General features: G+C 39.5%; 1 protein-coding gene across 1 annotated transcript; it reads left to right on the plus strand.

Annotated features, from left to right (window-relative positions):
- The first annotated feature begins 994 nt into the window (after positions 1–994).
- HSPB1 (heat shock protein family B (small) member 1) lies at positions 995–10,248 on the plus strand. The gene is made up of 3 exons (XM_066575283.1): positions 995–1,467; positions 7,814–7,877; positions 9,957–10,248. The coding sequence occupies exons 1-3, from the start codon at positions 1,071–1,073 to the stop codon at positions 10,144–10,146; spliced, it is 651 nt and encodes a 216-aa protein (XP_066431380.1). The 5' UTR covers positions 995–1,070; the 3' UTR covers positions 10,147–10,248.
- Positions 10,249–11,016: the final 768 nt, after the last annotated feature.

The following is an 11,016-nucleotide window of genomic DNA, read 5'->3' on the forward strand; positions in this document are numbered from 1 at the left end:
TAGAAAGTGATTTTCAGCTTAAACAGCTATTTCTGATTTTTACATGTACTGGTATGCTTTTTGTCTATTAGTTATTGATTCAATTTTCTTTAATCTTCATTTTGTATTCCTTTTAGTTGATATTTTTGGGACTTCAGCTTTCCATAGAGTTATAGTTCCAACGTACAATATTTTCACTACAGAATGGTCATCTCACAACCATTTAACATTATTTGAGGAGGGACCACCGTATTAAGTAACTGACCATTTATACATCGTGCGACAACCTCTTTAGACATCTCTTATTAGTATAACTGTGATTTGTATCCAGGGTTGTATTGGTCAGGCATAGCTGTGTCATTTGTCTCACATCAAGAAGATTGAAGAGTTGGCCAGAACTCTCTGGAGAGTTATTATTAGAAGGCTGACGAAGCTTATTCTTGCTCAAACAAATCATATTAAACAAAACCTTCTCGTAGCATCCTCTTTATCCCCAAAACTAGGTACACTTTTTTCTTTCAAGAAGCTCTGGAAAATGTGCTATAGGTAAAATACATGCATATAAATATTTAGTAAAATTCCACATCACATTTAACTGTACTGCAGTGTATCCTACACCATCCTGTTTAATCTAGCAGTCCAACAGTCACAGCCATGTTTTTTGTAGCTTCAACGAAACGTAATTGCAATCTTTTGCACTTTACATGATGCCCACAAATTATGAAGCATTACTTCTGCACAAATAGATAAACTGAACTCACTTCTTTAAATTACACATTGTTAAAATGTTGTCCAAACAGGTTCTCAAACTTTTATGTATTATTCCTCTACTACTTCGTATTACGTGCTTTATCTCAATGTGTATTCTCCTATACCAATAGCCTGGCACTGTATTGTTAAGCTGAGACACGAGAACTTTCCATCACAACTACTTGAGTAATTTCCAATTATAGCCCACTCATTCCAACCTCTAAAAATAAACACTGGGCCTTCCATAAAACAGCTGCACCTTCCAAATGCGAACAGCAGACTAAAACTTAGACAGAGCTCAGTTAACTTGTCTAACTGAACCACAAGCATAACGAACAAGAATGTCTGAACGTAGAGTACCCTTCACTTTTCTCCGTACCCCTAGCTGGGATCCATTCCGGGACTGGTACCAAGGAAGCAGCCGATTGTTTGATCAGTCATTTGGTATGCCAAGAATACCTGAAGACTGGTACCAGTGGCCTAGTACTAGCTGGCCTGGCTATGTCCGACTTTTTCCAAGTCAATCAGTAGATGTTGTGCCACCAACTACGCCAGCTGTTACTTCACCTGCTGCTGCGACTGTACCCGATTTCCAAAGGGCTCTAAGTCGGCAACTCAGCAGTGGAATCTCTGAGATTCGACAAACTTCAGACCACTGGAAGGTCAGTTTGGATGTCAATCACTTTTCTCCTGAAGAACTGGTTGTGAAAACGAAGGATGGCATTGTGGAAATCACAGGTACAATGATTTAATTAGCGATTTAATTACATATTTATAATTTGTCAAATGAATAATGTGTATAATTCTATAACAAGTAGGATTCCATTTTCATATAGCAACAATTAGGAATTGCTCATTTTATAAACTAGGCAGGGCAATTATTTAAAAGTGAAATAATGTCTATCTCCTTAACCATTTGGTCCTTCTAGGTTACATTTTACTTGCAACTACAGGCTGAAAAATGAATACAATGAGTTAGTACAAGTAGGAAACCACTGCCAATTATATTACTATACTTCAAGTGTCAGGTATTGTAATGTGTTAGGTAGTGGATTCCTACCTGTAGTAACTCATGATATAATTGTTTGCCTTTCTTGCCCACAGTTGCAAATAACATAAAACTGTGGCTTTACTATTAGTTTAAATTATAGTAAGTGCTATTAATAAGAGGACTTTTATCACCAGCTTGAAAACAAACCACATCATTTTATATATACTAAATAATTTCATTATGAATTTAGCAAAAATTTAACTTATGATAATTAACCCTTTCCAATCCAATTTGTATCCTGGTTTTCCTGTGGGGCTTACTCTTTTTCTGCCGTTATACAATGGCGCTATATGCTGGCTAGAGCCAGTACTGCATGAGGTGACACGTTGGATAGGCTCCGACAGCAGAGAGGCTAGCAATATACAGTAAGAGAACCCCGACGGATGTCTTCCAACATCGGAGCTGTACAGCCTTAAATCATAATGTCTTCAGAGGTCAGACAGTGGATTGGAAAGGGTTAATAATAAAATAATAACATCAGGTTATTCTCATGCAATATATCTTTATGTGTTTTGCCTATGTAGGCTACTTTGGGCTGTATTTCACCTATTTGCAGAAGTTATACTTACAGTACATGCACTCTCTTTACAACAGTGAGGTCTTAGAATGATGACACAGGAGTGGATAGGAAAATCCAGGACATTCAATATGGAAAAGAACAAAGAGATATTAGTCTCACCCCTGAGCTTGTTACTAAATTTGGTAGAGAGATAAAAATTTGCATTTCAAATATCACCATATAAAATATTATTTAGTGAATTTTAAAGGAGATTCTGCCAACAGTTTCATGCTGTGAATCACAGGAAGAATGAACCTAAAACAGAGAAGCCTATTGTCCACATGAGTACTTGAAGGTGCATTTACACAGAAAGATGATTGCTCAAAATTCGCTCAAATGGCAGTTTGAGTGACAGTTTTGAACAATCACTTTGCATAAGCTCTTAAAGGGGTTGTCCCGCGAAAGCAAGTGGGGGTATACACTTCTGTATGGCCATATTAATGCACTTTGTAATGTACATTGTGCATTAATTATGAGCCATACAGAAGTTATCAGAAATTATTCACTTACCTGTTCCGTTGCTGGCGTCCTCGTCTCCATGGTGCCGTCTAATTTTCAGCGTCTAATCGCCGGATTAGACGCGCTTGCGCAGTCCGGTCTTCTTCTTTTCTGAATGGGGCCGCTCGTGCCGGAGAGCGGCTCCGTGTAGCTCCGCCCCGTCATGTGCCGATTCCAGCCAATCAGGAGGCTGGAATCGGCAATGGACCGCACAGAAGCCCTGCGGTCCACTGAGGGAGAAGATCCCGGCGGCCATCTTCACCAGGTAAGTAAGAAGTCACCGGAGCGCGGGGATTCAGGTAAGCGCTGTGCGGTTTTTTTTTAAGTCCCTGCATCGGGTTTGTCTCGCGCCGAACGGGGGGGCTGTTGAAAAAAAAAAAAAACCATTTCGGCGCGGGACAACCCCTTTAAGTAGCTAATAAGTTACTTAAGAGCTTATTAGTGTGAAAATGAAGGCTCCTGCTGCTTACAGAAGACAGTGAGAGCGCTGTCTTCTGCAAACAGCTGCTTTGTTCTCGGAGCTTTCAACTGGTATCCCACTGACCTGATAGTGTCGAGAACAGCAGGAGCTGCTTTGTTCCCAGAGCTATCGCTGAGAGTTCTAAGCATACTATCAGCTGGTATCCTGCTGAGAACTGAGCATGCAGCGCTGATAAGAGTCCTCACTGATTTTTAGCTTGCTAGAAATCAGCAATAAAAGAATAGTGCACGAACAGTGCACAATGGCAGCGCGTTTAGACACAACGATTATCCCTCAAAAGATGGCTTTTGAGTGAATTTTGAGTGATAATTGTTGTGTCTAAATGGGACTTTATTCTGAAACACTGTAGCACTCCAGAAAAAAAGTATTTTGAAGTTTGACTGACAGCTGAACTCTGAGTCACAAGGTGGGCTGCTCCGGCCTCTCTCCACTTACTGTATGCAGACTGACAGCTCTCTCCCTATTTACAAACAGGGAGATAAGCTGTCAGTCTGCATGCAGTGGGTGGGGAGAGGCTGAAGCAGCCTGCCCTAGCAATTCGGAGCTGCGGCGCTTCAGAATAAGGTACTAATGTGAACAATAGGCTTCTCTGTCTCAGGTTTATGCTACGCGTGGTTTGGTCAGCATGAATTTGATGACCGAATCCCTTTAAAAGCCATTATTCCTTTCAAAAATCAATATAACTATAATCCTTTAACCCTTTCCAATCCACTGTCTGACCTGAAGACATTATGATTTAAGGATTTACAGCTCCAATGTTGAAAGACATCCATCAGGGTTCTCTTACTGTATATTACCAGTCTCTCTGCTGTTGGAGCCTATCCAATGTGTCTCCTCATGCAGTACTGGCTTTAGCCAGCATATAGCGCCATTGTATAACAGCAGAAAAAGAGTAAGCCCCCAGGAAAACCAGGATACAAATTGGATTGGAAAGAGTTAAAGGTTACATTCACCAGAAAAAGCTCTTAACATTTGGGCACTTCTAAAGGTACCTTTACATGGAGAAACTATGATTCAGATAGTCACTCAGAAAAGTCGTTGAAGCGTACGAACAACAGTCATTCATTTGCTTTTGCGCAGAGTGATGATTGTTCTTTAGTTGTTTGCTCAGATATCATTCATAAGAGAGATTTCCAAACTAATTAAATACGAATGACGGTGACTTTACACCAGATGACTTTTGATCAACCAGCAACAATTGTTTTGGTAAGCTGAAGCAAAATGACTAGCAACTTATCGCTCGTCACTGTCAGTGGCCATGTTTACACTGAATGACTAATAACCTGTAACGTTTGAATTAGCTCTTTCAAGTGATTATTCGGCTGATGGTTGTTCTGTGTAAAAGTACCTTAAGATGCTTTTGTAGAACTATATGAATGGGTGGTATGTGAGTACTGATCATTAAACATTTCCCCAGACTTCTGAATGGACAGCCAATAAGCTGTGTGCATATAGACCTATGACATACCTTGACTCCATAGTACAGATCTATGTACTATGTTGCTGCTATATGGTGCCTCCAAGCAATACATTGTCTGAAAGAGCAGGTCACATTTTTTTCTGCATGCTTATGTTTGAAAGCGGAGGTAAACAGAGGTACAGTAGAGCCCCATAAAGTGATGTGGGTGCTGTATTGCATTCTGCACAACCCCAAAGCTGTAAAATTCCTCCATTTGTAAAGCAACTTAGAAACCCACCCACTTTTTTTAAAAGTGTGGAGTCTGGCTAAATGTTAGGTTGGGCATCAACAAATGCACAAAGGTCAGTAACTGTTAGTAGGTAGGTAAAGTCCTCTGGTGCAAACACAGAGTGATGACTGACTCCTAGGGTGACGACACATCATGGCATTTTCTTGGCAGACTGTTTTTGTGGGGTGGTTGGCCATTGCCTTCCCCCGTCATCTTTTATCCCCCAGCAAGCTGGGTACTCATTTTACCGACGTCAGAAGGATGGGAGGCTGAGTCAACCTTAAGTCGGCTACCTGAACCAAGCAGGGATTGAACCCGCAACCTTCAGGTTGTGAGCGAGACCTTAGGATGGCATTTCTGCTGCCATAACACTCTGCTCTTAACTCACCACACGAGGCTCTTAAATCTTGGTAGTGTGCAGTAAACAGAAAAAATATACAGGAGACTTGGCCAATGCACTTCCACCACTAGAGAGATTAATAAAATGCACATTTTGAGAAGTCATTTATAACCAGCAAATCCAGTAGTAAGCATCAGAAAATCTGTAAAATTAATGCACAATGGAGTGCGCAGGGTTTCTAAGTTGTTCCTTTGTGACATTATTTTCGTAGTCGTTTTTGCTTCCATTTTCTTGACTTCCACTCTTAGACGGCTGCCCCGTTTTCCCACTTTACCACCGTCAATATCACTAGGTGTGTCTCAGATAGTCTTCTTAAATGTGTCTTTAAATTGGTATAAAAGCTGCATTATATTTGTATCGATGAAGCAATGAATCTATCCGTTATCAGAAGACTTTCAAAATAATAGCTAGCTGGGACAATAAATCTTCGACAGTTCCAGAATAAAATGATGATGTGAAGGGACGTTACTATCACTGCTGACTCTTCTCTCACTTCTTGATCTACATAATTCAAATGTCACCTACCAAAAGAATAATCAGCCCAATGCTTACATGTATCTTGATTCTTGACTTTTCTTTCTAAAAGAAAAGAAGGATAAAAACTGCAACCACAGTGATTTTCTAATGGATAGCAATGGCTCAGCACATTAAATATTCATTCGACTTTCAGTTGGCTTTTAGTCTACAATGCAGGAAGGTGATGTTTATTGTATAGTGCTGTGTAAAGAGGACATGTCTTTATAGCAGTGCTGCCAATTCCCACATGAAGTATCAGACTATGACACATCACTGGTTAATCTGTACCTCAAGACCTCAAGAGATTCTGTCACCGATATGGCTGAAAATACCGGAAGAAAAAGTTCTGCATGTAGTTAGGCAGAAAGCGGACGAACGCCATTATAATCAATGGGGTCTCTCCAGCGCTGTTTGATTCTGACCGGAGACGGAGCCGTTTGGCCATAGGGATTCACCTTTCCTGCTCCCCGAATGGAGCAAGAAAGCAGAATCAACGTATTCCTTTTTCAATATAATGAATTAATGTCAGTATTTCACTTCCAGCTGACTGGGGGGCGAGTAACCAGAGTTGTTGTGACATTGTATACAGATGTAGGGCACTGGTATCAAATATATATAGCAACATGGGTCTCCATGCTTACTTGACATGATCTGATTGTTGGGTAGGAGCCTAATTTTAGCGTGCACTATATATTGAACCTCTGCTTTGTGCTTATCCTAAACAGATCTATTAATGGTCCAGCTCAATTTTATTTAAAAAGTAATTATTAATACATTTCATTCTTTCAAATCATTTTTATAGTAATAGTATGTAAACCAAAAAGTAAAAATGTCATCTACACAACATGATGTAAATACAGATACAATGGAAAGAGGCGATGGGTAACAAAATGCATACATTGTAATACCCTAAAACATAGTAGTATTACTGGCCATGTTTCTACTAACCAGAAGGACATTTATAAGTGATGGTAAGTGATGAATAGTATAATCAGTATATCTACAAGGTCTCATAGTAGAGTCATGTCTACCGTATGTAGTGTGTATACTGCAGAGTCGTAGGCATTTCATGTGCAACTGTTTAATACCCCCCTACACCACCACATTATGGATGTATTCTTCCCTAGGAGTAATGTTTCTATGGGAGAATAGCACTATAATATAGCATCCAATGGAGCATGGCACAAATTTACAAATAAATTTGAGAGAAAAAAATGCTCTTTGTTTCTGTATGAAATTTGTGGCATACAAGAGATCAGTATGAACCCATATACTTCTATGGGAGCTGTACTACAGCTCCATACAACTGGAAGCTTATATGGAGATATAATAAATGTATTAGGCCTAGGCTGCATTTACATGGGCGATTTTCTTGCATGAGTTCTGTCCAATTGCAAGATGGACAGAACTTTCATAGGAAAAGAAACCATTGATTTCAATGGGGTAATACATGAGCGATTTTTCTATTAAACCAATTGTCTAAGATCAAAAAATCTGATGCAAATCACGCCTTTTTATCTTAAAAACACATCGTACAAGCAGGAAAATCCCTGTGAAATCACATGTGAAACAGTCAGGTTTTTCCCTGACCTATATCGCACTCACCCATGTAAATACAGCCTAAGACTTGAATTTGTATAAATTTTACAGGATTGACAAGCATTACCAAAATTAGGAAGCTCACCACATTTTCATATAGACGATAGCAGCAAGAATCACTAGAGCATTGTCTGTATAACTCTCTCTCTCTCTCTCTCTCTCTTTATATATATATATTTTTTTTCAACCAAATGTAAAGAAACATATTAAAACTTTATTTTTGTTAATGTAAATTAGTTTCACTTCTATGATAAAATGAAATGATGATGATGAAATATTTGGAATCTTTTAGGGAAGCACGAAGAGAAACAAGATGAACATGGATTTATATCTAGATGCTTTACCAGAAAATACACGTGAGTACACTCAAAATTCTTTATTTCTTGGAAGCCTGCTAATCATCCTATGCAGCCAAAATCCCACCCACCCGCGGCAGCCAATGGCTGCATGATCTTGCCAGCATTATTGAGATCATCATGCGGCCATAGGTAGCGCATGGTTAAACGAGGTATCTGTTGTATCCAGATACCGTAACTCTGGACCATACCCTTGCTGATAAATAACCTTTTACAGCATATTTCACTTATATATTGTATAAAGAAAAGGCTCAGCTTCTGTAAAGCTACAGTAAGATCATATTATAATATTTTGAAATTCTAGAGACATGAACATATGAGTATTTCATCAAAGATGATCTTGAGAATGTAATGAATCTTATTTTTCAACTCTAATAACGGTAATGATTTACTCTATGTGTAATGCTTCTACTAGTAATAGTTGTACTACCTTACTAAGGACTCAATAAGAATTGGTCACGAGAACTTGGTTTCAACTATGAACATATAAAATATGCCATAAAATAGTTTCATTGTGGGACATAAAGCTTAAATTGCAAGCAATCTGTAGCAGGAGGCAAAATTACAGTATAAAGAGACTCAAAGGGAAGAGAAAGACCAGTGTTACCTATTCAACAGTAATTTGTGTATGCAACAATACGTCATGATCAGGTAGGTGGTGCAGTGTAATAGAGCTAGCACCATCTATGTACAGATCGTAGAAAGTAATAATGACGTAGAAAGTGCATATTAATCTATATACAGTACATTCTACTGAAGGAACATACTCAATCTGCCAAGATGAACTGACATATCTATGGGGTTCGTCTGAGAATATAGTTGCTGGCTAGCTTTAGATGATCTCTTTTAGTGTCCCAAAACTAAGGAGATCTGTCAAACAGCGGGGTCTCTCCAACTTGAGTGTAATGATATTCTACAGAGGCTAACATTTCAAATGGAGGAGTCTCAGATAATCTTTTGTCACTCACTGTCATATGGTGTTCAATGCTATATGCCAGGTACAAAAAGAGATAAAGTGCTCTTGCCTTAGACTATAAATAAATATGGAAATTAGCCAAGGAACCCATTAAAGTTCTTTATGATGCTATTTCATACCAACAATTAACCAACTGCTGACCTTATCTGCATCCTGAATTGCATGCCGTAAGTTACAGAATTTTTCTGCACCAACATTCCACAACTATGTACAGTACAATATTAGTAAACGAGGTTTTAACAAACCCTTATTCACTAGCAGCAAAAAAGTTCTGCTATGGATTCGAATTTTGTTGCAGATTTTCTCATATGCAATACGCTCTATTTTTTGCAGAAGACTCACTGCAGATTTCATTCATTTCAATTTTAATGAGTGAAATCCTGCAGCTAAATCCACACCACATCAGCAACAAAATAATGTGCAAAATTCATTGCGATGCACAAATAAAGCAGATTCTTTTTCCACTGGCTATGAAAATAGCCTATGCAGTTGTTCTACTTGTTTGTATGTTACATACAACATTATAGTATAGTACTGTATATACTTCACCCATCAACATCCAGAGAGTCAAAGATGTGTTTGCACAGTTGAATATAATATTCATACATATGCCCCAGTGACGGACAGCTGCAATGCCAAGTGAGCTTCCCTTTTATCCGCACGTGACCCAAGGAATGATGAGAGATGGGCACCTGTTCTAGTCCTGGCACTCAGCATTTCCTACAGGATGAGTGAAGCCACCAAGTGGCAGTAGTTGTCTGTATCAGGTAGCAAGCGTAAAAAGGCTCTGCATTGTACAGAAGCAACATTTCGGGGCGAGTAGATATAGGCAGGACAATAGTAGTTCACATAGAGGGCACCAGTTTACAAGGAAGATGTAGACACAGTTTTAAAGCCCTTTTACGCAATTGTCCCGTGTAAAAGAGCTCTTAATATGCATTTCACATCCATGGATTACCCCAAAGAAATAAATAACTAATTCTGCATCCTCAGTGCTCATAATCAACTTATGCGGACCAATGCAAAGAGTACATTACAAAGTACCTGTGATTATTATGTTACAGCATGTAATCATCAGCATTAATTGGGATCTATTTCTGTAGTCTTCCTCCAGGTATAGACAATGCTATAGTGAGCTCATCTCTTTCTCCGGATGGTATCCTGACAGTGGAGGCACCACTCCCTAAGCCAGCAATCCAGTCTGCGGAGATCACTATTCCAGTAACTTTCCAGAGCCGAGCTGAGATTGGCACGTCCGACACTAAGAAAGCAGAAGACGCTGGCAAAAAATGAGATGCTAAAAGGTCAAATGACCTGATTTCTTTCAGTGGTTGCTGTGTTTTACTGCATTTTTATAGAAATAATAGAGTTTTGAAAATACATTTCAATAGAAAACTGTCTCCTTTTCTTTTTTATATGGGAAAAAAACATGCTAATAGAAAAAAAATTTCGCACAACCATAAACATGGACCTGCACCATAAAATTAGTATGAAAGTAGTCTTAGGCCTCATGTTCACGGCACGCGTGAATTTTTCACGTGGATTTCCGCAGTGGATGCACTGCGAGTCATCGTTAAATAGATTTTTTTATTGCTTGTGGGAGATCGCGGATTGCGCTTTTTCCCGAATGGACGCGTCCGTGCAGAGAGGATCCGCAACCCCACCTCCCAGCTTATCTCAACCTCCTTAATTGAGTTTCACCTTCAAATCCACAGTGAATCCGCAAATGTATTTGCAGATGCACTGTGGTTCGTAAGCTCCCATAGAGATGAATGGAGTACATCTGCGCGTGATCCATGGTAAAATGAAGCATGCTGCCATTTATTATCCACACGTGGCATACGCAAATCAAACAAAAACAAATTCGCAGGTGTTAAATGAAGTGCGGATGCCCAATGCTTCCCTATGGGCAGCTTGATTTGCGGATCTCACGCGCGTATTCTGCAAATCAAATCCGCCTGTGGACATTGGGCCTTAAACTCACAATTCTGTGCAGAGCCATTTTACCACATTGGTGGTTCCAGTGCAAAGGTTTCATGAGTGTGCTCCCCTGCCTCCTGAACACTGTTCTTTATCTTCTGATGCCTTCACAGTCAGAGATGACTTGTCCTGTTGTAAAGTCAGTAGAGCTAGGTGCGTAGCTTGCAGCTGCAGCCGCGGCCC

This window comes from Eleutherodactylus coqui, chromosome 1, assembly GCF_035609145.1.
Source record: "Eleutherodactylus coqui strain aEleCoq1 chromosome 1, aEleCoq1.hap1, whole genome shotgun sequence".
NCBI lineage: Eukaryota > Metazoa > Chordata > Amphibia > Anura > Eleutherodactylidae > Eleutherodactylus > Eleutherodactylus coqui.

Coding starts and splice junctions, on each gene's coding strand:
- HSPB1 (XM_066575283.1), top strand. CDS start 1,071: ATGTCTGAACGTAGAGTACCCTTCACTTTTCTCCGTACCCCTAGCTGG. Junction 1,468..7,813: donor TGGCATTGTGGAAATCACAG/GTACAATGATTT, acceptor GGAATCTTTTAG/GGAAGCACGAAGAGAAACAA. Junction 7,878..9,956: donor TGCTTTACCAGAAAATACAC/GTGAGTACACTC, acceptor CTATTTCTGTAG/TCTTCCTCCAGGTATAGACA.